The following is a 24,899-nucleotide window of genomic DNA, read 5'->3' as shown; positions in this document are numbered from 1 at the left end:
GTTACAATATGACAAGACCTGCAAAGTTTTGTAGAACACGTCAACGAATATATTTTTTTTTTTGCATTAACCAGCAGATGTCCTCAAAGTGCGGAGTTTTAAGTGTTTGAAACAAAAGAAGTCATTTTGGAAAACAAATGGTTCAGCTGAAGTTTTCGAAAAGATACTACTTAATTGACCGATTCATTTATATCTGATTCAGAAGAATAATTCATTCATCACTCGTTCTAATTCCAAATATTCAACGTCTTTACTGCTGAACCCTGGTGAAAAAATAGCATATTTGCTGGTTAGGTATGTTTTGGTGCTGGTTTAAGCTGGTCTTTAGCTGGTTTATGCTGGTCCTTGACCAGCAACATGACCAGCATAAACTAGCAAAGGACCAGCAAAAAAACAGTGAAGGACCAGCATAAACCAGCACCAAAACATACCTAAACCAGCATCCCAGCATCTAAACATACCTACCAGCATATGCTGGTTTTTTCACCAGGGAAATAATTATCATGATAAATGTAACGTTGTAGAATTTCACAACGCTACCGTCTACTTGTAACATAAAGTGTATGTTTATTACTTTTAGCATCATATCTGCCAACTGAAAAGAAACGGTCTGAATGACACAGTAATTATAAACCTTTGTGTATCTTATTTTATTTTGAGAAAAGCTTTAAATGTAATGAAATGTAATGCATACATATATTACCTAGTGGGCCTTAATTTGTCCCCTACAAAATTCCCTGCATCCACAAATGAGCTCAGTGAACAGGCACCTGTTGCTGGCTGTCTTCTATCATTTGATGTCTCCATTTTTCAGCAATTTTCTCAGTTTCAAATGAAGAGCAGCAAAAACACGCAGCTTTGAATCTCTGATTGATTGCACAATATGGCAGGGGTGGGGTAAACGTGAGGTAGACTTCGCATCATTTTCCATTTTACATAAAGATGGGAAAGGGGGAGGGGGATCTGCCAAGAGTATTCATTTGATCTGAATGGAACTACAATAAAGCAAATTCCTGGACAGCCATCCCAGTTCATCATGGCGAGGCATTCCCCAGCCAGCCTTTTGTCTCTGGCTCTGACAGGCCACAACTGCTATTCTAACCCTCAAGAGCATGCTGTATTAAATCAATATATAATATTACCAAGGTCAAAATGCAACCCGTGATCAGCTGCATGTAACCCCTAGTGACACACACCCATCCATCTCCCCATGACAAAATTCTTTCTATTTTTCTAGAGACTTCTCACGTCCCACAAAAAGACAATGAAGGCTCAAATGATATTATTGTAGATGGAAACTGGTGGATAGTGGTTTCAAGGGGTAATAATGGTAGCTACGAGACTGGAGTGATCATGGTTTGCTCTGTAATGATGTGGAACATAAACACAAAAACACTTAGCAGATATTGAGTCAAGCCTTAGTGAAATAATAAAGGTTAGACTAAAGAAACTCAAGAGTCTCAATGTAGACAGCACACAGAAGACAAAGTAGGTGAATAAGGATGTTTTGTAGTGCAAGCTTGCCATCTACTGGTGAAACAGAAATGATGCAACCAAATCACATGCATCAGATTAAGCTTTATTGTATGAAAAAGCTACATATTCCTTGAGAATATAAGTATTTTAAAGAAGCATATTTCTTTAAATACTTAAAGCATACTTCTCTGTACAGTACATATGAAACCATAATAACTGACGTGACAAGTTAATAAATGTTTATTGTATAATTATGCTGTATAGGATTTGGGACCAATGAGAACGGTTGAGATCTATGCAGCTGTATTCACATTGCATTATGACAACATTGAATCTTTGATGGATATGATGTCATAACAGAATATAAACACTTTGGTTTAAAGACAAAGTTGCCTACATTTCACATCTTGAGCACTGTACGAACACTGAAAAAGAGAGAAAAGGAGGTTAAGCGTACAGTGTAATACATTTCACTTTAAATAATTAGACGCCATAACAAATACATTTTTCTTTTGGTTAATGTGTGTGTATATGACTACACCAGACTACTGAAATACTGACAAATGTCAGGCATACAGTCATAGCAATGCTTTGTTGTGTTATCAGCACAATACAAGATCATTAGATTCACAGAACTTACCTTTTCCCGGTGGTCATAAGCTCGAAGGCCTGATTAACCTGATCTAGACTCAGTTTGTGTGTCACAAATTCATCGAGCAGAAGCTTCCCATTCATATAATCCTGTACCAACTTGGGCACTGCCTCAGCACTCTTCCAACCTGTCAGTCAGATAGGAAGAACAGAGAAGTTACTCAAATATTGGCAGGTGTTTTCCACTAATACAGGAAAATGAGAGAGGACTGTAAAATGATTAGACGTAATTCTTCATATCACAACAACCTGGTACTGCAACATAAACATTAAAATGCCGTCAAAGGGGATATTTAAATTGATCAGACATGTTTTACCGCCAAAATAGGAGCCTTTCAGAGTTCTTCCTATCAGAATATCCTCAGAGACCAGAGTAAGTTCTCCCTTCCGAGTCCAGCCCACCATCACGCAAACTCCCCCTGCAGGACTACATGCTTCCACAGCCGCCCTCTGATTGTAAGATAGGATATTTTATTGCAGTTTGAAATAGACCTCTTTGATACAAGATTTGAGATTATTTGCTTTTCTACACTTACCATAACTTCCACATTTCCCACACACTCAATAGAGAAGTCAACGCCACCATTAGTCAGCTCCCTCAGCACCTCCTGAATGGGTTTACTGTGGTCTTTAGGGTTCACAAACTCAGTCGCTCCAAATATCTTGGCGATCTCAGCTTTGTCCGGGTTGAGGTCAACGGCGATGATCCTGGAAGCACCGGAAACTTTGCATCCCATGACAGCTGCTAGTCCGACAGCTCCCAAACCAAACACTGCACATGTAGAGCCAGATTCGACCTGGGGAAGACAACGTCAGACAATATGACCAGCTACAAGCTGGTGGGCATGTTATTTTTATTTTATGTATTGACTGTCGAAATCAGACATCGCACACACTTTGCCTGTGTTCACTGCTGCTCCATATCCTGTAGACACTCCACAGCCCAACAGACAGACTTTGTCCAGTGGAGCGTCTGGGTGAATCTTGGTGACATTGTCCTCTGGCACAACAGTATATTCAGAGAAGGTGCTGATACCAATAAACTGGTGAATCTGCTGATTCTTGCAGGTGATCCTGCTGGTGCCATCTGCAAGAAGACACTGCTGAGTTTTCTCCCTAGGAAATAAAAAGAGTCTAAATGGAATTGATTTATCTCATGAATATAGTCTATGAGTTCAGAAGAACATCACTCAGTAACATTAACTAACCAGTTTTTGGTGCAAAGGTTTGTCTTTGGATTCAGACAGCGTTCACATTGTCCACACTGTGGCACGACTAGAGGAATAACTTTGTCTCCTGTAGATAAACAGTTGAATGGCAGTGCATATTTATTTAATCAAGGCTGATCTTGCTATTTTTTTGCATCTGCTTGTTGTATGTTTTCGTTACACGTTTTGTACTTATGCAAAGGTAAAATGATAATTATAATTTTAATGATTACTGTTCAGCAGAAGTTACTACTTAAAATTAGCAATAATAATAATAATTGTTTACCTTTGGACATTTTTGTGACACCTGGACCAACACTTTCCACCACTCCTGCCCCCTCATGTCCCAAGACCACAGGAAAAGGCTGGGGATTCATATTTTTACCAACCTCATGGAGGAAAGTCCAGTCTGTGTGGCATACTCCAGATGCTACTATCTGACAAGGGTCAACTGAAAGTTATTGGTCTGATACATAAATACTGCCTGGCCCAGGGTCAGAAATTAACGAGGGTTTGTGGCAAAAATGCCACCAAAATGAACAAAAATGCCCCATAAATTCAAGACAAAGGGGCAAAAAATGCCCCATGCACAGCTAAACAACGTATTACAGCTGTCGCAATTAAAATGAAATCTGAAAATGAATGAAAAGTGTCAATTTATGGAATTACATTTTGATTTGCTCACACTGCATCAGATTGCTTTTAAACACTGTTTTGTGCAGTGTCAAGCCTTATAATCAATCAAACGTGTTTTTGTTGAACTTAAACGAACACTCCACTTTTTTTTTTGAAAATAGGCTCATTTTCCAACTCCCCTAGAGTTAAACAGTTTTTGAATCCATTCAGCTGATCTCCGGCACTTTTATCATAGCTTAGCATAGATCATTGAATTCGATTAGACCGTTAGCATCTTGCTCAAAAATGACCAAAGAGTTTCTGTAGTTACATTGTGTACAAAGACAGATGAAAAATGAAAAGTCGATATGGCTAGGAACTATACTCTCATTTCGGCATAATAATCAAGGAACTTTGCTGCCGCAAATTCATTCAGTACTAAAACACAAGGTGATTATAAAACCTGCCCTTACAAATGTAAAAATGTCCCTGGAAATCAGTTCCAGGGATAAATATTGTCCCTTAATGGAAAGGTTAATTTCTGAACCTGGCCCGGCCATTGATACAACATCATAATAATGGTATATGTAAACAGATTATTTGCAGATATGACCAATGAAGTGTAATGGACCTACTGTACCTTAATTCGTACTTCATGCGCTTTGGGAGGGGCAACCTCAACTTCCTCAATGGAGAATGGTTTTCCTGGTTCCCAGGACACTGCTGCTTTGCACTTGATAACCTTAGAGAAAAAAAAATTAAATCTTAATGTGATTTGTTTTAGTCACATTAAAAAAAAAAAAAAACATTCATTATTATGGGATAATCATCCCATTATGTCCTTACCTTACCCTCAGTATCCATGGTAAACTCACACTTTTAAAACAATGAATCGTGTCTATAAGCAGCCTTCTAAAATAACATGAACAACAATAATAATGTTAACACATGATGTATGTAACGCTGTTTTAAATTCGTTTTCTTTTTTATTTTTAAATTGTCACATATATAACGTGGTTAAATATGATGATTTCATCTCTAATTATGAAAATACATGCATTGTTGCAATATTTAAAATAATTTAAGTACCACCCCACTTTAGCTTAACATGTTAGATGACAGTAACTTTCATGTGAAGTGTGTCATTTTTAAAGATATTCTGATGGATTATCATCATTAATAAACTGTTATGAAATATATCATAGATTACGTAAAGTCTAGATCCCACTATAATCTATATCTGTGCACACAGGCATGACATTGCATTATGTGGTATCAGATGTGTTACTCACTCCTCCCTGTATGGTGTAGCAATAAGGAAGTATGCAACTGCACTTATGTATATCATATGTTATATACAGTCAAGTTTACATTCTCAAGCATACAAAACCTTTCATTGTAGAATGGCGATGTTTCAAACGCAATTTTTGGTAAACAGTACACATTTCTTAAATGTTAGAAAAACAAACTTCACTTTATCTTCAAAAACTGTTTGTTTAAATACTAAGCACTATACTAAATCATTTTCACTATACTAAATTGTGACATCACTCAATGCTAAAATGTAGTTTTGACTAGTTTACCATACTTAAAATGCATTTGGTAAAGCAGATGACTGCATGCACAGATTTACAGTTTGCAAATGTTTGTATGCTATTCATAACTTACACGCAGAGCTGTTTTTGTCAGGGCTCGGGAGAGAACCTCCTGGTACTAGTGTACTTTGTCCTAGTGCGAAGCTGCTTTGTGATTATTCAAAACATATGTTACTGACTGATTGACCAATACAGCAGCTGAACGAAGTCCTGCTTACGTGTGATTGGATGACCCACAGATAACTGTGTCAGACTTCCTCTTCCCAGTGGCGGCAAAAGCAAAACAAGTTTGTGCAAAAAGATAATGAGCAGCATGTACTGAAGCCCCACTGAAATTTGCAACACTTGTGGACACAACTTAACTAATGGTAATTCAACGACTGTAAGCCTAAAAAAAGAATTAAAAAAACCTAGACACAAGGTAGAAATATTCTTGCTGTACAGAGAGAAAAGAAATGGAGTAAATAAGGATGTTTTGCATCACAAACTTGCCATCTGCTACTAATAGAGAAGAGATACAACCAAATCAAATTCAATAGACTTGGCTTTATTGTGTGGAACATTTCTGATCATAACAGACATGATCCTTGTATCCTCCTTTGAGAATATAAACAAAAAGAACAAGCATTAATTTATTCAGTAGTATGACTTTTTCTTTTGGAATAGCAGATAGATAATCTTTGTTTAAATATAGACCTATCAATCTTTTTCTTGATAAAAGTTGAAAAAGTCTTTCATACTATTCTGCAAAGTTCATAATGGCATTTAACTGTCAGAATAACAAACGTATGACACTGATTATGCCGTTCAGTTGGATAGTGCATGGCCTTTAGAGAGGCAGAGGAGGAACCCACCAAGTACTTGAGATGTCTGAAGGATATTGGGAATAATCTCCATGTTACATCTCAATCACTGTCCGAATACTGAGAAGGAGAGAAACAGATTACCAAATTACAGTTTTTTGTGAAACTATAAAAAAATAACCCGGACTTTGAAACTATAAATAGAGACATAGTTCACCCTATGTATTTTATAAATGTTTTACAGATCTTATTGTGAATAATTAATTCATGTATGTTTCTTTTTATTTCTTTTTATCTTTAACGAAATTGCAATAACTTATTTACTGCGAAAGTTATTCTAAAGGTGGATGAATTTTAATATAAGCATATAATATGAACATATAATATATGAGTTTATTTATATGAACATACAGTTGAGGTCAAAAGTTTACATACACCTTGCAGAATCTGCAAAATATTAATCATTTTACCAAAATAACAGGGATCATACAAAATGCAGGTTATTTTGTATTTAGTACTGACCTGAAAAAGATCTTTCACATAGAAGTAAAATAAATAGTAATGCATTTCGCATAAAAGTAAAAGTAAAATAATAGTTGAATTCATTAAAATGACCCTGTTCAAAAGTTTACATACACTTGATTTTTTAATACTGTGTTACCTGATCCACAGCTGTTTTTTTGTTTTTTTTTGTAGTGATAGTCTCTCAGTTGTCCTCAGTGTGAAAAGATGGATCTCAAAATCATACAGTCACTGTTGGAAAGGGTTCAAACACACAAAAATGCTGAAAACCCAAAGAATTTGTGGGACCCGAAGGATATTTCTGAAGAATGGTGGTCAGTTTAACTGTTAAGGACAAACAATGGACTCATGGACAACTATCACTTACCACAAAAAAACAAAACAAAACAAAACAAAAGAAAACAGGCTGTGGATCATTCAAATAACAACAAAGTATTAAGAATGAAGTGTATCTACAATTTTGAATGGTCATTTTTATAAATTCAACTATTTTTTTTATTGTGGACTATATGTAAACGTCTTTTATGTGAAATATCTTATTCAGGTCAGTACTAAATAATAAATGACATGCATTTTTTATGGTCCCTCTTATTTCAGTTAAAATAATAACATTTTGCAGATTCTGCAAGGTGTATGTAAATTTTTGAGTTCAACTGTATATGAACATATAGATTATGCTGAACATTACAGATTATTGAAGAATGTAAAATAGGCAACATTTTATGGTGTTTTTCCATCATAAAACAAATCCGTAATTGTTTTCATTAATAGATGAAATAGAAAAAATAACCTTTTTCCGGTGATCATGTGATCAAAGGCCTGATTAACCTGATCTAGAGTCAGTCTGTGTGTCACAAACTCATCAAGCAGAAGCTTCCCGTTCATATAGTCTTGAACAAGTCTGGGCACCGCCTCAACACTCTTCCAACCTGTCAATCGGAAGAACAGCAAGTTAATTACCGTAAAATTGTTAATTTTGCGCATTTACCATCCAAACAGCTCACACTACACTAAATACAGGGAAAGCTGCCTTGGCCTTTACCTCCAAAATAAGTGCCTTTTAAAGTTCTTCCTAATAGGATATCCAGGGGAGCTAGAGAAAGTTCTTCCACCTCAATCCAACCCACAATCACACAGATCCCCCCTGCAGGACTGCATGCTTCCACGGCAGCCCTCTGCTCAGAGGAAACTGAATTAGTTGAATTAACCTCAGGGCATATACAGTAAATGACTTTCTTCTACATGGCAACTTGCTTATATAAACGACACAGATTACAGCTCTACTAATAAACTTATAGATACTAAATTTAATACTGGTTATTGGAACTTACCATAACTCCCACATTCCCCACACACTCAATAGAGAAGTCAACGCCACCATTACTCAGCTCCCTCAGCACCTCCTGAATGGGTTTACTCTGGTCTCTAGGGTTCACAAACTCAGTTGCTCCAAAAGTCCTGGCGATCTCAAACTTGTCTGGGTTGATGTCAGTGGCGATGATCCTGGTGGCACCGGCAGCCTTGCATCCCATGACAGCTGCTAGTCCAACAGCTCCCAAACCAAACACCGCACATGTAGAGCCAGATTCTACCTGGGGAAGACAGTGACAAAAATATAACACACTACAAGCTGGTGGGATGCTATTTTTATTTAATGTATTGGTTTATATTCCAGGCATTACAAACTTTGGCTGTGTTCACTGCTGCTCCATATCCTGTAGACACTCCACAGCCCAACAGACAGACTTTGTCCAGTGGAGCGTCTGGGTGAATCTTGGTGACATTGTCCTCTGGCACAACAGTATATTCAGAGAAGGTGCTGATACCAATAAACTGGTAAATCTGCTGGTTTTTGCAGGTGATCCTGCTGGTGCCATCTGCAAGAACACCCTGTTGAGTTTTCTCCCTGGGAGGCAGAGAAAAATGTCCATGAATGTCAAACAGATGGATATAGAATAATGGATATAGAGAATTTTCCATTGCAACAGTAACAACATGGATCATTAAAAAAAGTTTCAGGTCTTCATAAATAACTTTAAAAAAGCAATACATTTTATTAAATAAATCATAATAAAATCATATTCAGTTAAATAATGATTCCAGTGCTAGCTAATCTCTCTTCAAATGTTAAAAAATACATAATATTTAATATAAATACACAACCAGTCAAAGGTTTTTAAAGAGTAAGATTTGTAATGTTTTTTAAGTCTTTTCTGCTCACCAAGCCTGTATTTATTTGATCCAAAGTGCAGCAAAACGGTAAGTTATTTTTACTGTTTAAAGTAACTGTTTTCTATTTGAATATATTTAAAAATGTAATTTATTTCTGTGATTTTAAAGCTAAATTTTTAGCATCATTACTTCAGTCAGATGATCCTTTAAGAAATAATTCTAATATTCTAATTTGCTGCTCAAAAACATTTATCATTATTATTATTATGTTGAAAACAAAAAGTAGATTTTTTTCAGGTTTCATTGATGAATAGAAAGTTCAGAATCTTTTGTAACATTATAAATATCTTTATCATCACTTTTGATCAATTTAAAGTATCCTTGCTAAATAAAAGTATTAATTTCTATAATCTCCCCCACCACCCAAAAAAAAAAAAAAAAAAAAAAAAATTACACTGACTCCAAGCTTTTGAATGGTGTAGTGTATAATGTTACAAAATCTTTTTATTTCAGATAAATGCTGGTCTTTGGATCATTCGATTCTTCAAAAATTCTGAAAAATGTACTCAACTGTTTTAAATATTGATAATAATATTAATAAAAAAAAATTCTTGAACAGCAAATCAGCATATTAGAATGATTTCTGAAGGATCATGTGACACAGAAAACTGGAGTAATGAAAATTTATATTTGAATACAGGAATAAATAACATTTTAAAATATATTAAAATAGCAATTTATTTAAATAGTAAAAAATATTTCAAAATTGTACTGTTTTTGCTGTACCTTGGATCAAATAAATGCAGAAAAAAACATTTAAAATATTACTGTTCAAAAACTTTTGACTGGTAGTGTAAATAGTTTTATTGTTATTATTCTAACCAGTTTTTTGTACAGAGGTTTGTCTTTGGACTCAGGCAGCGTTCACATTGTCCACACTGTGGCAGGAACAAAGGAATGACTTTATCTCCTGCAGACATATGAAAATTAAGTGTTATGAAATAATGCATGTCACATGCTTACACACTTCTGCACACGTTTACATTCATGTATCTATGATAAAGCAATTGGGAATTCAGAATTTTTATTTAGAAACAATACATATCTTGTTAGAAGTAAGAATATTTTTTGGTTTACCTTTAGACACCTTTCTGACACCTGGACCAACACTCTCCACAATTCCAGCTCCTTCATGCCCCAGGATCAAAGGAAAAGACTGTGGCTTCATTTTAGCAACATCATAAAGGTAAGCCCAATCTGAGTGGCATACTCCAGACGCTACTATCTGCCAACAGAGACAAAACAATACTTAGTCCTTTGAAAGCACAATGAAAGAGAATTAATCTAAATATACATTATTTAAATATCATTTTAAATTAAGGTTAAATTATTTAAAAGCATACAGTTCAAAGCAATAAATATGTGGTTATTCTCAGGCCGATTTTCATGTTGTCTTTTAAGTTCAGGCCTTCATTTATACTTTATTATGATGAGTATAGTGTTACAGATCTACCTTAATTCGTACTTCATGTGGTTTAGGAGGGGCAACCTCCACCTCCTCAATAGAGAGTGGTTTTCCTGGTTCCCAGGCCACTGCTGCCTTGCACTTGATCACCTTAGAGAACAAAATTACATATATGCACCATTCAAACATTTAGGGTCAGTAAGATCTTTAAATCAATACTTTTATTAAACAAGGATGCAGTCTTTTTTTTTTTTTTTTTTTTTTTATATTTTTGATAGGACAGTATAGCAATGACAGGAAATAAAGGGGGAGAGAGAGGGGGGGATCTTCCACGAGCCAGGACTCGAACTCGGGACGCCCGGAGCGCAATGACGCTACATGTTGGTGCGCTGTCCATCGGCGCCGACAGGATGCAGCAAATTGATCAAAAATGACAGATAAGACATTTATAATGTTATTAAAGATTTTTATTTCAAACAAATTCTAAAGAATTCTAAAAATGCATTCCACAAAATACTTTTTAAAGGCTGATAAGAGCACCAAAAATCGAAAGGATCATGCTGTTGTTTACATTTAAAATACTGTTTTTGATCAAACAAATGCAAAGTTGTTGAGCATTAGAGGCTGTTTTTATTTGCTACCTCATTACATTAATTTCCCTTTTATGTCCTTACCTTACCCTCCGTTTCCATGGCAACGACACACTTTTGATACAGTGAATTTTTCCTCTGTGCTCTTTCGTCTGCTATACACACATATGCAGAGACAGAACATTCATAGCGGTTAAAATGCTGAAACGAAAGCAGACATAGTCTGATGATACAAACAGAATGGTCATGTCACTGTCTACTAATTCTAGTACTACTATTTTTTATTACTTTACAGTTCAACGTGTTAATATACAAAAAGGCATTCGGTACAAGAGATGCATGGTTTTATTATTCTTAACTCACTCAATGATTAGTGTTTATATCGGGGTTTATGGGAGCAGTGTTGTTGGTATTTCTTTTCTGGGTTTCAGTTTTTGGGATGCTGGCCAAGCCTCATGTTATTGGCTAACCGTTCTCCTTCTGCCCACGTGTGGCCAAATCAAAACAAATTTGGAACGTGATCGACATCTAGCGGAGCTGTTTGGAAACTACGTTTTCGAATGCGACTTAACCAATCAGAATCAAGGACCGGAATCATAAACCTATTTATACTCTCAATTACAAACCCGTATGACTTTCTTCACTTTTTATGTGTGGAAAAAATACTAATGACAGTGAATGGTGACTGGGGCTTCCTAGTACCTTCCCAAAACACTCTGATTGGTTAGTAGGGCGGGATAGTGAAGCCAATTAATGACACCTGGTTTACAACAAACCACTTCACCGCATTGCCACAATAACAAATGTAGTGCTTATACCTTTCCGGCTGATGATAGTCTGATGGCTTTACTAGCTGTAATTGTGTTTTTTGTTATAAGATGCTGTAGCACATTGTCAGCTGAAGGTATATTAGAAATTAAATATGACAGTATGCTACTGTGTCACCTCTGGGTGTGTGGGCTTTGGAAAGTCGTTGATCTGTTGCAGGCAGTTAATATGCTTTTATTATTCTTTTAAGCATAAATGCAACAAGTCTGTAGTCGACATTCAGTTTTATACTATTTGTTTTATACCTAGAGTCCTTGTCCTCTAATGAAGCCAACAGTACAGACACCGCTTATGGCTTTGTGGCCTGTGTGATTTCAGTACTCTTGTATGGAAGTTACTTTGTTCCTGTTAAAACAGTTGATACCGGTGATGGTGAGTAACTTTTATCCTTCAAGCTAACATTTAAAGGACATTGTGTTAAAATCTGTTGTCTTTACAGGAATGTTTTTTCAGTGGATTTGCTGTTCAGCTATATGGTTTGTTGGACTGGTTGTGGATACGTTGTTTCGCCCCTCCAGAGCTCATCCTGCCGCGATGCTCGGAGGAGCACTTTGGGCCACTGGTAAAGTATATGTGTGGGTGAATAAAAATGTGTTTAGTGTATACACATGTCATTTCTAACAGATTTACCTCTCAGGAAATATAACAGCAGTCCCAGTTGTGAAGTTTATTGGCCTTGGACTTGGAATTTTGCTTTGGGGATCTAGTGGTTTGCTAATTGGATGGGCAAGCTCAAGGTAAGTTGGATTGATGGTTGACAGAAAGGGCTTAAACTACGGATGAATTGAGTTTCCTGATGTACAACTTTGGAACGTGGTTTTCCATGATGGCCCAGGCTAGTTTATGCCATTCGAGTTGGTTGACAAGCTTGGCTAAGCAGTCCACTGGTGACACAAGCATCTGGAAAATACTGAGAACAGTAGTTTTTATATTTTATATCTGTGATCTGAATGTTTATGCATAACTATTTCAAAATTAGAGTCATACTTTTTCTCACAAGTACTGTTGCATTGGTTTAATGCACTTTTTAAAAGCAATTTTAAGCTACTTTAGATTGAGGTTTAATTTGTTAACATGGTTAATATTATTATTGGACCTGAGCTAACATAAACTAACAATGAACAGTTGTATTTGAATTAAATTAGATGAACAAATATTGATAAATAATGATGTGTTGCTCTTTGTTGGTTAATGTAAAGGCACATTACTGTAAAGAGTTATCCATGTTTTTTATTAAAGACAGAGGTGAGTTAACCTCTTAATTCATTTCTTTCAAGATTTGGCTGGTTTGGTCTTCATCCGGAGGATGTATCCAAGCCTATACTCAATTATTGTGGAGCTGGCCTTTGTCTGCTAAGGTAATGAGAGAGCAGGTGATGTGATATCCTTAAGCATTAGTTGTGTTCATAGTATTTGAAGGTAGACCATTAAGAGGATGTCTCTGGTTAATGAAGGCTGAAATTTTACAAAGTAATACTGTGTTCATTCGTGTCCTCAAAGTAGAGGCGAAACCCACGCCAATGGAAAGGAAATGCTGCGGGCACACCGCCTTAATATGGACAGACAAGATTTCCATCCTGAAAATATTTCTAGTTCACTTAGGAATTACACCTTACGCAAGATCCTTCTAAGATCAAAGAGCTGCCGTGTTACTCGCCTAAAAGTTTCTCTGAAATTGAAAATGTAATATACTGTGTAAGGCAGGATAAATCTCCTCCTAAGACCTGAAGTCACATTGTATTGGATCCACAGTTCCATCTGATTTTATGGGATATGGAAAAAAAACATCCTTACCTTTTATTTATTGTGAGAGAGAACCCTTTGGTACAGATTTTATGTAACACAATCATGTCTTTGTTTCAGTGCCATCATATTCTTCTTTGTGAAAAGTGATGTTCAGAAACGTTCATCTACTGAATCCATGCCTTTGTTAATTGATGATAGGGTAAGTTTGTTAGAGCTTTTCCACATTAAGAGCTTTTTGGATATTCTGCAGAATGTTTTGTATATTTTGTCTTGGATACACTAATGTTTGCTGAGATTTTGTGTGTACAGTATGTGCATTCACACGTCTCTTTTTAGAGGCTGAATCCAGACAGTACAAGCCCCAGTGATTCATGGGTGGACACAATTTCACCAAAGAGCAAGAGAGTGTTGTAAGTATTTGTCGGCCATCCAAGTTCCATTCTTTTTGCAGTTTTTCTAGTAAATCAACATTGTACTTAAAAGTCTGAGATTGATGGCTTCTGTGCAAAAATATACTTGCACTTGTTTGATTTATTTGATTTGATTTGATTTATTTTTTAGTATTTTAAGTAGCACGGGTATTTTTGTTGTATAGACATTGATTTTTCTTTTGTGCCAAAAATCATTAGTATATTAAGTAAAGATCATGTTCCATAATGATATTTTGTAAATTTCCTACCACAGATATGTCAAAACTTAATTTTTTATTAGTAATATGCATTGCTCAGAACTTCTTTTAGACAACTTTAAAGGAAATTTTCTCAATATTTTGATTTTTTTTTTTTTTTTTTTTTTTGCACTCTTATATTCCAGATTTTCAAATTATTGTGTATCGGCCAAATAAACTTAGTCTTAAACCATCATCAATGGAAAGCTTATTTATTCAGCTTTCAGATGATGTACAGTATATCTCAATTTCAAAAAATGACCCTTATGACTGGTTTTGTGGTCCAGGGTCATTTTTAAATTTACATCTATGGTATTTAATTTAAATCTATAGACTATTTATTTTCCATGATATTCTCTTGTTACAGTGGCTGCATCTTGGCCATATTTTCAGGTGTCCTTTACGGATCTTCTTTTGTGCCCGTTTTCTATATTAAAGTCCACGCCACAAACAATTCAAGTATGTTTACTGGATCCAGTCAGAATGGTATGTGTATTAGCATGATTAAAAAATTTAAATATCAATGACAGCTTAATGAAATGGGCTATTCTAACATGTTTTGCCGTCCATTACAGAAATTGACTACTGCTTTGCCCATTACAGTGGAATTTTCCTCATGAGCACAGTGTATTTTCTTGCTTACTGTGCAGTCATGAAAAACAGGCCTCGCATTTATCCCAGAGCCATCTTACCTGGTAATTAATGTGTTTTGCATTGCATCATCTTTGTTTTAATTTGGTTAAAGGGCCATGTTGCTTTATTTTTCCACCACAGCTGTAACTATATTGAATTACATGTAAAGCGTACAGTAAGTACATATGTGATATTCTGAATATAGAGTTCCTGTGTTTCTCATGTAAGATCTTCCATGCAGGTTTTTTGAGTGGCCTGATGTGGGGATTAGCCACATATGCCTGGCTTATGGCAAATTACTACCTTAGTGCAGTGATCACATTCCCTATAATTAATGCTGTAAGTATCATTCAAAGAAAAAAAAATCTTTCATGCCCTCATTCACCTTGCATTGCAAATCGTATGTAATGATAGTGTTTTCTACTTGGCTTTCAGGGTTATGGCTTAGTAGCTGCTCTGTGGGGAAGTGTGGTATTCAAAGAGGTCAAAGTAGGTAACAAAAAGCGATTTGTATTCATTCAGTGTTTCGGATGGCATTTTGACATGACCGAGCTTGACACTTTTATTATGTGTTGAAAGAACACTTTGTAATATGCACTGAAACTATTGGTATTGATTCATTATCTGTATTAATAAAGAAATAGAGTTGACTTCTGTTTAGTGTTTAGGCCATCCTAACAAACTTTTTTTTCCTCAGGGACTTGGGAACTTGCTGCTGTTTGTTTTGGCATCTTGTGTTGTTCTGGCTGGCTCCGTGTTAACTGCCTATTCAAAGATCTGAGTCTGTACGTTATGTTACCACAAGGTGGCAATGGTGGATCAGGTTTTAAACCAATATTCCTGCAATCATTGAACAGTCTTATCACATTGCATAAGGCCTCTGCAGTTGCTTAGTAGCCCTTGATGTATTTTGCACGTTTCTTGCTCTTGCATTTTAATTGCTGTCAGAATTAATTGTAGGTGTTGTGTAAGTTCACGTGTATTTGAATTAAACCATTTCCCCTTTCTGGCTAGGTTGTTTATAGCTTTGTGTTTATATTTGTTGTATTTATTCAACTGAGTCATCATAAGGGTCACTGAAATTTTTGACCAGCAAGTTTTCGTGGCTTTTTATCTCTCCAATCAGACTCAGCAGAGAGACTGGCAAAGACTGGACAAGCATACAGCTCTACAGTTTAAAACAATGCATTCCCGATAAACGTAAATTACTACATAGTTTGTGCTGTTGTTGTGACTGCATCCTGTTCCTCTTACTGAAGCCCATCATTATTACATGTTATTGCTTCACAGATTCACACCAGTAAATTCAAGTAGAGAACATGTCAAAACAGCATTGTTTACAGGCAGGTGTGCACAGGCAACTTCTTCCTGATGGGATATGCAATTGTAATTAATTTTAAGGTCTTTCCGGCAGACCTCAGCATTCCTGTTTTTGTAATTTATAAGTAGCTGTTGTAAAAAATAAATCAAATAAAATAAACCAGATGGTTTGCTGAATTAAGAGGGTTTCCCAGCTTGACACATAAGCTAGTGGTCGGATGGTTCAGTTAGGCGTGCTCCCAGTGAGACCAGGTGAAAGTGCTTAAAACTCTTCTGGATCTTCAAAAGTTTTCACCCCCATTCAGCAAATTTAAAAAAAAAAAGACACCTTAAGCTGCTGGTTTAGCTCCTCCAAACCATACTAAAACCAGCGAACAGACCAGTTTATGCTATTTTAGATGCATTTTTCTCAGCTAAGAAATGTACACAGAAATATATATTTCGTGGAAAACGTGACTGTTAGTTCTGCGTACTTTGTAATGACAGCGTTGCAGTCTCTTGCGCTTGCAGATGGGGCGTAAGGACAAGCAACATTCTTGTTAGTTTGGGACTGTTATCTCAGCTGATCCGGCATTGGGACAGTTGTCTCATTCATGCTGGAGCGGTTGCGCTGAGCGGATCATCTGGAGCTCCTGTGTAACATCAATATGTAAACGAAACGACCGCTATTCCAACGTGGATAACAGAAAATCGACTTAATCATGCGCAGACGCTCGTACCAATGGATACGCGTTCGACTCGTCCTGGAAATGTCGGGGTCACTTTGATTTATTTGTCCGTATTGTTTTTGAAGGTCTGCAACTGTTGGAAATATTCTTCCGTTAGGAAGTATTTGATTATTGCCATTGTGTGTTTTGTTTACTTGTTTTTCACCGTTCATGTTAGTCGCACTTCTGCTCGCCAGGACAAGCGTTCTGAACTGTGGAATGGAAATAGCGTTTATTCTCAGAGTAAAACCGACCAGGACCTTGCTGATGGAGAGGTGAATGACTCTGTGAGCCCGACCAGGTCTAATGTGGTGTACATAACCCTCAAATCTAAGCGGCACAAACCGGCCATCATCAGGGGCACGGTGCGTCCCAAACTCCGGAGAAAGAAAGTTAAAGTGAGACAGCAGGGTGGCACACAGGGCAAAGCGAAGGACGCGGTGCACAATACAAACACCGTTAACAAACGACTAGGATATGCTGAGATTTATGGCAGTGATATTGGCTATTCATCCATAAGGATATACAGTGAAAAAGCTCCTCCATGGTTCAGCTATGATGATATTACTGCCATGCGCTTTCTAGCCGATAGTAAAATTACGCAAATTGATGAAGTGACACCTCCGGGCTTTTCTTCTTTCATTTTATTTAAAAGTGCGACAAATGGCACGGATGATGTTGAAGAGTGTCATAAATGTTACGGTATCGTCAAACGACCCTTGGACATGAGTGAGGTGTTCGCCTTTCACCTAGACAGGATCTTGGGACTGAACAGAACTTTGCCAGCCGTCAGCAGACGATTCCACTCTCTTGGAGGTACTGTACGTTTAAAATAAATAACTAAAAATTAAGTAAATAAATAAAACCACAATAATAATAGTAATAATGAATAAAATAAAACGAAAGGAAATACTATTTTAGCCTTTCTACTTTTAAAAAATCAAGTTTAATTGTGTTACTTGCCATGTCCTTTGTGTGAAATTTGCTAAAAAAAAAAAAAAATTGTTAAAATTGATTCTACTCCATTTTTCTGTTTTTTTTAATTATTATTTGTATATAATCAAACTAGTGATGTAAAAAAATTAATCGCGATTAATCGCATCCAAAATAAGTTTTTGTTTACGTTATATATGCGTGTGCACTGTGTATATTTATGTATATATAAATACATACACATACACTATATATTTTGAAAACATTTAAATGTATTTACATGCATATATTTGGATTCATATAATTTATATTTTAGGACTGTCAAACGATTAATCAATTCCAAACTAAAAGTTTGTTTACATATTAAATGTGTGTTTACTCTTTATATTTATAAATACACACACATACATGTATTAAAAATATATATATATGTATATATATTTATACCTCTATATAATTTAGATTATAAATAAATATAAATATTTTACATATAAATACAAAAATATATTTATGTATGTGTGTATTTATATATACATAATAAATATACACAGTACACACACATGTAATATGTAAACACAAACTTTTTTGTTTGTTTGGTTGTTGTTGTTGTTTTTTTTTTGTTTTTGTTTTTTGTTTTTTTGGATGCGATTAATCGGTTGACAGCCTTAATATAAATACATTTAATATATAAACATAGCATTTTTTTTTTTCTTAAATATATGCGTGCATGTGTGTGTATCTGTATATACATAATAAATATATAGAGTACACATGTATTATGTAAACAAAAACTTTTATTTCGAATGTGAGAAAGAACTTTTTTTAACTATTTTATATTTTTTAATAAATAATATTTTTATAATTTTTTTTATAATTATTTTAGTAGCAGATGCTATTTTATTTAATGTTGGATTAAGTTAGTAAAGAATATAGTGTCCGTAAAAAGAATTTGATTACTTACAAAAAAAAAAAAAAACTGCATTAGATAAAGTATACAAAAATAGTAATCGTAAAATAACTAAGAAAAGTGATCTCGGTACTGAGAAAAGTCTGAGAAAAGCACAATTTGCTTGTCATCTACTGCAATTAAACTTGAGTGCATCTTATCCACCCTTTTCTTCAACATGTAAGTAAGCCTATGAATGTTTGTTATCGTGCAGTAAACTGTGAAACTGCACTACAAACCAATGTGCTCATAATAAAGATAATACATTAAAATAATATGGTAAGACACACCAATTTGCAATATCATGCAGCAAAATGAGCTGTTTGTACAGCTAAAAATAGCTGTACGTGGATGAGACCAGAATCCACACCCATAAAATTTACAAATGGCCGTGTCCACTCTTACGGGAAGAAAAGGGTGGATAGTATTTTCTTGGGAGCAGTTTTAGTGTCATAAAAAGCTGTCATTAGCTATTAACAAAGCAAGTATGACTGATGCTGACTCAATGAATGTATGCATATTCATCTTGTTTCAGATGGTCAGCCTTGTCCAGTGGTTTTGTGGGATTCTTCTTTAAGCCCAGTAGTAGATCAGCCTTCTGAGAGGTTGAACTGGGGCTTATATCAAACTTCTCTCAAACACAAATGCTGGCATCGGGGCGTCATACCTAAACCAGAATGGAGCTGCACCAGCATCCACCATAACGAATGGAGCAAGCTGGTAGTCTTTGATTTCCTCCTGCAGGTACTCCACTATCATCAGTGTCTTTCTGCATTGCAGCTCTGTTCATAATCAACATTTGTTCATAAAAACAGTTGTAACATTTTGTTATTTTAATCTGAAGGGATATTTCATTCAAAATTGAAAATCCTGTTATTAATTACTCTCATGTCGTTCCAAACCTGTAAGACCTTTGTTCATCTTCTGAACACAAATTAAGATATTTTTGATGAAATCCAAGAGGTTTCTGACCCTGCATAGACAGCAACGCAACTGACACGTTCAAGGCCCAGAAAGGTAGTAAGAACATCGATAAAATAGGCCATATGAAGTTTATGAAGGTGTGTCAAAGACTGACATGGAAGAGAAAACATTGAATAAGAGATTTTGGGGGGTGGTACAAAAAAGTATAGCTTTATAACATTACGGTTGAGTCACAGATGTCACATGGACTATTTTAACATTTCCTTACTACCTTTTTGGGCCTTGAACATGTCAGTTGCATTGCTGTCTATGCAGGGTCAGAAAGCTCTCGGTTTTCATTAAAAATATCTTAATTTGTGTTCTGAAGATTAACAAAGCTTTTATAGGTTTGGAACAACATGAGGGTGATTAATTAATGACATAATTTTCATTTTTGGGTAAACTATCCCTTTAAGCAAAAGAGAGTTCAAAATCCTTTAAGCAAAAGATTGTGTTTCTTCTCAGATTTATGAACGTCTAGATAAAAACTGCTGTGGATTCAAGCCTCGCCCAGAAGACACCTGTGTTGAGCTTGGTCACCATGAAGAATGTAAAGACAAGGACAGCACAGAGCTGACACACATAATCCACCGTAAACATGACCCACACCACCTGGTTTTCTTCAACAACAAGGGCTACTTTGACCGAGATGAGGAGAATCTGAACTTCAGGCTACTAGAGGGAATCAAAGAGTGAGTAAAATTAGCAAAACGTATTTGACACGTTCATATGAGCACTTGATTTTTCATTTGTATCTCACAATAGATACAAATAAGTGTCAAAAATCACAGGGATTTTCAGAGATACTGTGCAGATTTTCTTTTTTAAAAAAGATCATGTATTCCCTTTCAATTAAAATGTCTTGCTACACTCTTAAAAATAAAGGTTCTTAGTATCAATGTTTCCATGAAGAACCCTGAACATCCATGCAACCTTTCAAATGCAAAAAAGTTTCTTTATAGTCGAAAAAGGTTCTTTAGATTTTTAAAATGTTTTTGAAAGGTTCTATGGCATCACTGCAAAAACACCCCTTTTGGAACCTTTATTTTTAAGAGTGTAGATGCAGAGATTTAGTTAATTGCACATTCAAACCTGTGAATTCAAAGGAAATGAATACTCACAGTTTGTTTGATTAAATTACAAGTCAGCACAGGTTATCAGGTTTACATAGACATTATGGTTTAAATAAAATATAATTTTGGGCAACTTCTTTTCTCGTTCTTACCAGACAATCTGAGGTGGTTTGTAATTGCTGCAGCTAAGACTGCAACTAAGAATTCATTTCTGTGAGGCCACAAGTTTGGGCTTTCAGTAAGCCAACACCTCCACAACAGCACTGACGACGTAAGCAAATACATACGCCAACAATCTGACACGTGCTGTCTGAGCTAAGGGATTCTGCTGGCAATGCTGTTAATGTGATATCTCTGGGAACGCAAGCTCACTTGTGCAATAACATAAATCAGACGAAATGATGGGCCATTGCTGTTTTTAAGTATCACTGCTTGCACATTATCTACATTACAACAGGGTATTACATAATATGTCAGTTAGCAATGCAAGTTTGAGGGGATTGCGAAAACGGTATGTAAAAATTTTGTTGTACTTTTTTTTTTTTTTTAAATGTGGTTATTTTCTTAAAATCATTTTGGAGTGCATTACCATATTCCTTCAATATTTGTTCCCTTGCAGGTTACCTGATCAATCTGTGTCAGTATTGAAGTCTCAGCGTCTCAGGGAAAAGCTACTGCAATCGCTCTTTCTCGATCAGCAGTACTGGGACAGTCAGGGTGGCCGTCAAGGCATTGAAAAACTCATTGACGTGATTGAGAGAAGAGCCAAAGTCTTGCTCACGTACATCAATGCTCATGGGATTAAAGTAGTACCTATGAACTCTTGACAGAGCTTCAGCTTTCAATGCGTAAGACGAACCAACAACCTTTTGGTTTCCAATGAATGCTGATGTTTTCAAAAGATTAGTATGCCAATGAAGACCTGCTGAGTTGAAAAACTCTATGCACTACAGAAATTAAGAGCACTTTGTGGTGTTGGAAGAGCTGCTCCTGTTTAAGATGAGACGAAATGATAGTTCTCCTGAGTGCTCTACAAAGAGTCCAGGTCTAATTTTTGGCACCACTGACATTCCACAAGTTAAAGGCACTGTAAGCGATATGATCTGTTTTGTTAACTTCCACCAGCCTTAGCTTCTGACTGCCTCTTCTGTCCAAAATCCCGCCCACTAATGACATGTCAGCAAAACTTTTGAAATCAGTCCGAATGAAAAGACTCAAACTCTTTTGGTCTTTTGGTTAGCTACATGTTGACGTCCAACAGCCAGTCTGTTTTGATGTTTACAGCTATGAGTGGTGCGATTTCTCAGGACACCTGTTTTAGTTATACTATATGTCAAAGATATACCAAAGCACTTTTAATTCCAATGCATGTTCCTCTCAATATGTACTTTTCAGTCAGATATTATTTCAATTAGTAATACAGCTTTAAGAACATTTCTGCTATAATCTGCACATTTTGTCTGCTGTGATGATGGTTCCAGCATCATTGTTAAATCTAGTAATGTTGCACTTGTGTTGATCACTGGGAAGATGATACAAATCTTCTTTCATATGAATGGCAGTATTCATTGTGCTCTCAGAAGTGTTTATTTTTGTACTATGTTGTTTGTGTTGGTAAAAAATATACATATATAGAATAAAAGTGTTACATATAATCTTTGAAATGGCTTGAAAAGTACTTTAAATCTCAAATAATTTACTTTTAAAGAGATAGTTCACCCAAAAATGAAAATTCTGTCATTAATTACTCACCCCCATGTCATTCCAAACACAAATGAAGATATTTTTGGTGAGATCCGAGAGCTTTCTGACCCTGCTTAGACAGCAACGTGACTACCATGTTCAAGGCCCAGAAAGGTAGTAAGGACATTGTTAAAACAGTCCATGTGACATCAGCGGTTCAATCATAATGTTATAAAGTTGCAAGAATACTTTTCATGTGCAAAGAAAACTAAAATAACAACTTTATTCAACATTTTATTCTCTTTCATGTCAGTCTCCGAATGCATTGTGGTAATGTGTGCTAAAGACTGACACAGAAGGGAAGAAATTGTTGAATAAAGGTGTTGAATTAGTTTTCTTTGTGCACAAAAGTATTCTTGTAGCTTTATAAAATTACAGTTCAAGGAGAAGTTCGCTTCCAGAATAACAATTTACAGATAATTTACTCACCCCCTTGTCATCCAAGATGTTCATGTCTTTCTTTCTTCAGTCGTAAAGAAATTGTTTTTTGAGGAAAACATTTCAGCATTTTTCTCCATAAAGTGGTCTTCTATGGTGCCCCGAGTTCTAACTTCCAAAATGCAGTTTAAATGTGGCTTCAAATGATTCCAAATGCGGTTGTAAATGATCCCAGCTGAGGAAGAAGGGTACGTCGAAAAACTCCCATCTCATGTTGTCTCTCAACTTCAAAATCACTGTTTTACCTTTTTTGTTAAGGGTGTTTGATGATCTTTGCATGTTCACTATGCAAAGACTGGGTTGGTACTTCTGCAGCGATGTAGGATGATTTTTAAATGATTTTTGAAGTTAAGTTAGAAAATACGATTGGAGTTTTTCGACATACCCTAACTGTCTTGAGTCAGAATACACAGAGTTCAGGCAGAGAAAGGCAAGACGAGCGTTTAAGATTAAAAAGTATTTAAATTGTATTTTTTAATGAAAATAACAGATCTTTCCCTAGATAAGACCCTTCTTCCTCGGCTGGGATCGTTTACAAATGCATTTGGGATTGTTTGAAGCCGCATTTAAACTGCATTTTGAAAGTTCAAAATCGGGGCACCATATCAGTCCATTATATGGAGAAAAATCCTGAAAAAACAATTTCTTTACGACTGAAGAAAAAAAAAAACATGAACATCTTGGATAACAAGGGGGTGAGTACATTATCCATAAATTTTTGTTCTAGAAATGGACTCCTACTACCATTCTGGGCCTTGAACATGTCAGTTGCATTGCTATCTATGCAGGGTCAAAAAGCTCTCGGATGTCATTCCAAAGATAAATGAAGCTCTTACGGGTTCGGAACGACATAAGAGTGAGTAATTAATGACAGGATTTTCATTTTTGGGTGAACTATTATTTTAAAGTGTTTGGTTCTGTATTCACTGTAGCCCCTGAACAGTTATCATGTTCATTTTCATCCTATAGGAATGCTTAAGTGTGAGTGCAGCTGAGTTCAGCTGTCTTCTTTTTTTGCCGTTTCCCTCATTTGCATTTTGGTTTTCCAGCCAACCGGCCAGTCAGTTCTCAGAGCCCAAAGTGACCCCCTTTGAAAATGTACAGGTACATACTAACCCACAGAAATAAGCTCACAAGGGTTGTTTTATGAGTGTGAAAATACTTAATGTTTGGCAGCACTCCCCCGAATGCATTTCAGATGTACAGTATCTGCTCTGCTCAGTGGACTTGCTGTGTCTTGCCACACACTTTGGCAGACAAAACCAGGTCATTTGGAATGTCAAATCACCTCTGCTCATCTGGATGATATGCAAACACTTGTGAAATGCTCAAGCGCTAATGTTCATCATCCTAACTAAAGCGATGCCATATTTCATCCTGCAGATGTTTTCTCCATAGAATGTTCGACCGAAATAATAGTATATTTTTTTTTTCACTGTAAATCCACGGGGAAGTACTGTTCGCATCATGTCAAATGCAGCACACCATAATAGGAATAGAAAGAAGCATCTTTTGAGAGCTGATTTTACATATGACCTCATTTTGTTTCAATGTTTGAAGTGCAATGAAATTCCTTTCAGTTGACACAGTGATTCCAATATAATCACTTCCTGTCTGTTTCCTCAGCTGAGTTTAAAAACAGCATAAAATATGCCAAGTTGCTTGCCACCCTGTGTATATCATAGAGGGACCATTTGCACTTTTTCTTTCCCTCCGTTGTGCGTTCTTATATCCTAACAAGGAAGCTTTTATACCAGTTGCTCTGATCACTTCTTCTGCTAGGACATTACCACCATTTTCCCCTC

General features: G+C 35.9%; 4 protein-coding genes across 19 annotated transcripts; 2 read left to right on the top strand and 2 right to left on the bottom strand.

Annotated features, from left to right (window-relative positions):
- Window positions 1–1,558: 1,558 nt before the first annotated feature.
- Window positions 1,559–5,896, bottom strand: LOC127176208 (alcohol dehydrogenase class-3-like). Of its 3 annotated transcripts, none has more exons than XM_051127747.1 (10): window positions 5,764–5,896; window positions 4,797–4,862; window positions 4,591–4,692; window positions 3,622–3,772; window positions 3,336–3,423; window positions 3,024–3,243; window positions 2,664–2,924; window positions 2,445–2,577; window positions 2,117–2,255; window positions 1,559–1,901 (listed from the first exon to the last, which is right to left on the bottom strand). In XM_051127747.1, the coding sequence occupies exons 2-10, from the start codon at window positions 4,812–4,814 to the stop codon at window positions 1,877–1,879; spliced, it is 1,137 nt and encodes a 378-aa protein (XP_050983704.1). In that variant the 5' UTR covers window positions 4,815–4,862; window positions 5,764–5,896; the 3' UTR covers window positions 1,559–1,876. The 3 variants fall into 3 exon arrangements, with proteins under 3 accessions (XP_050983704.1, XP_050983702.1, XP_050983705.1); XM_051127745.1 differs by lacking the exon at window positions 5,764–5,896 and adding an exon at window positions 5,619–5,755; XM_051127748.1 differs by lacking the exons at window positions 1,559–1,901; window positions 5,764–5,896 and adding an exon at window positions 5,619–5,755 and having other exon boundaries at window positions 2,113–2,255.
- Window positions 5,897–6,076: 180 nt separating this feature from the next.
- Window positions 6,077–11,573, bottom strand: LOC127176209 (alcohol dehydrogenase class-3-like). 8 transcript variants are annotated; one of them, XM_051127750.1, is made up of 11 exons: window positions 11,461–11,547; window positions 11,182–11,252; window positions 10,556–10,657; window positions 10,180–10,327; window positions 9,925–10,012; window positions 8,557–8,776; window positions 8,202–8,462; window positions 7,913–8,045; window positions 7,661–7,799; window positions 6,400–6,468; window positions 6,077–6,142 (listed from the first exon to the last, which is right to left on the bottom strand). In XM_051127750.1, the coding sequence occupies exons 2-10, from the start codon at window positions 11,197–11,199 to the stop codon at window positions 6,444–6,446; spliced, it is 1,134 nt and encodes a 377-aa protein (XP_050983707.1). In that variant the 5' UTR covers window positions 11,200–11,252; window positions 11,461–11,547; the 3' UTR covers window positions 6,077–6,142; window positions 6,400–6,443. The 8 variants fall into 8 exon arrangements, 7 of the variants coding, with proteins under 7 accessions (XP_050983707.1, XP_050983706.1, XP_050983710.1 ...); XR_007829073.1 differs by lacking the exon at window positions 6,077–6,142 and having other exon boundaries at window positions 6,401–6,468; window positions 7,661–7,748; window positions 7,781–7,799; window positions 11,461–11,548; XM_051127749.1 differs by lacking the exon at window positions 6,077–6,142 and having other exon boundaries at window positions 6,331–6,468; window positions 11,461–11,573.
- On the top strand, window positions 10,190–16,431 carry tmem144b (transmembrane protein 144b). Of its 5 annotated transcripts, none has more exons than XM_051127744.1 (12): window positions 10,190–10,288; window positions 12,175–12,297; window positions 12,365–12,487; window positions 12,563–12,662; window positions 13,203–13,283; window positions 13,789–13,870; window positions 14,008–14,081; window positions 14,706–14,824; window positions 14,914–15,033; window positions 15,213–15,310; window positions 15,407–15,464; window positions 15,669–16,431. In XM_051127744.1, the coding sequence occupies exons 3-12, from the start codon at window positions 12,367–12,369 to the stop codon at window positions 15,863–15,865; spliced, it is 1,050 nt and encodes a 349-aa protein (XP_050983701.1). In that variant the 5' UTR covers window positions 10,190–10,288; window positions 12,175–12,297; window positions 12,365–12,366; the 3' UTR covers window positions 15,866–16,431. The 5 variants fall into 5 exon arrangements, with proteins under 5 accessions (XP_050983701.1, XP_050983698.1, XP_050983697.1 ...); XM_051127741.1 differs by lacking the exon at window positions 10,190–10,288 and adding an exon at window positions 11,692–11,820 and having other exon boundaries at window positions 15,669–16,430; XM_051127740.1 differs by lacking the exon at window positions 10,190–10,288 and adding an exon at window positions 11,849–12,001 and having other exon boundaries at window positions 15,669–16,428.
- A 346-nt stretch (window positions 16,432–16,777) lies between these two features.
- gask1b (golgi associated kinase 1B) lies at window positions 16,778–22,013 on the top strand. Of its 3 annotated transcripts, none has more exons than XR_007829135.1 (5): window positions 16,778–17,814; window positions 19,413–19,621; window positions 20,306–20,532; window positions 21,069–21,184; window positions 21,533–21,672. XR_007829135.1 is itself a non-coding variant. In XM_051128468.1 (4 exons), exons 1-4 carry the CDS (start codon window positions 17,013–17,015, stop codon window positions 21,738–21,740), a joined length of 1,446 nt encoding a protein of 481 aa, XP_050984425.1. In that variant the 5' UTR covers window positions 16,780–17,012; the 3' UTR covers window positions 21,741–22,013. The 3 variants fall into 3 exon arrangements, 1 of the variants encoding a protein (XP_050984425.1); XR_007829134.1 differs by having other exon boundaries at window positions 21,069–21,424; window positions 21,533–21,631; XM_051128468.1 differs by lacking the exon at window positions 21,069–21,184 and having other exon boundaries at window positions 16,780–17,814; window positions 21,533–22,013.
- The last annotated feature ends 2,886 nt before the right edge of the window (window positions 22,014–24,899 follow it).

Source organism: Labeo rohita, chromosome 14 (genome assembly GCF_022985175.1).
Source record: "Labeo rohita strain BAU-BD-2019 chromosome 14, IGBB_LRoh.1.0, whole genome shotgun sequence".
NCBI classification, from domain to species: domain Eukaryota; kingdom Metazoa; phylum Chordata; class Actinopteri; order Cypriniformes; family Cyprinidae; genus Labeo; species Labeo rohita.
This window is presented reverse-complemented; position numbering and strand designations above follow the sequence as displayed.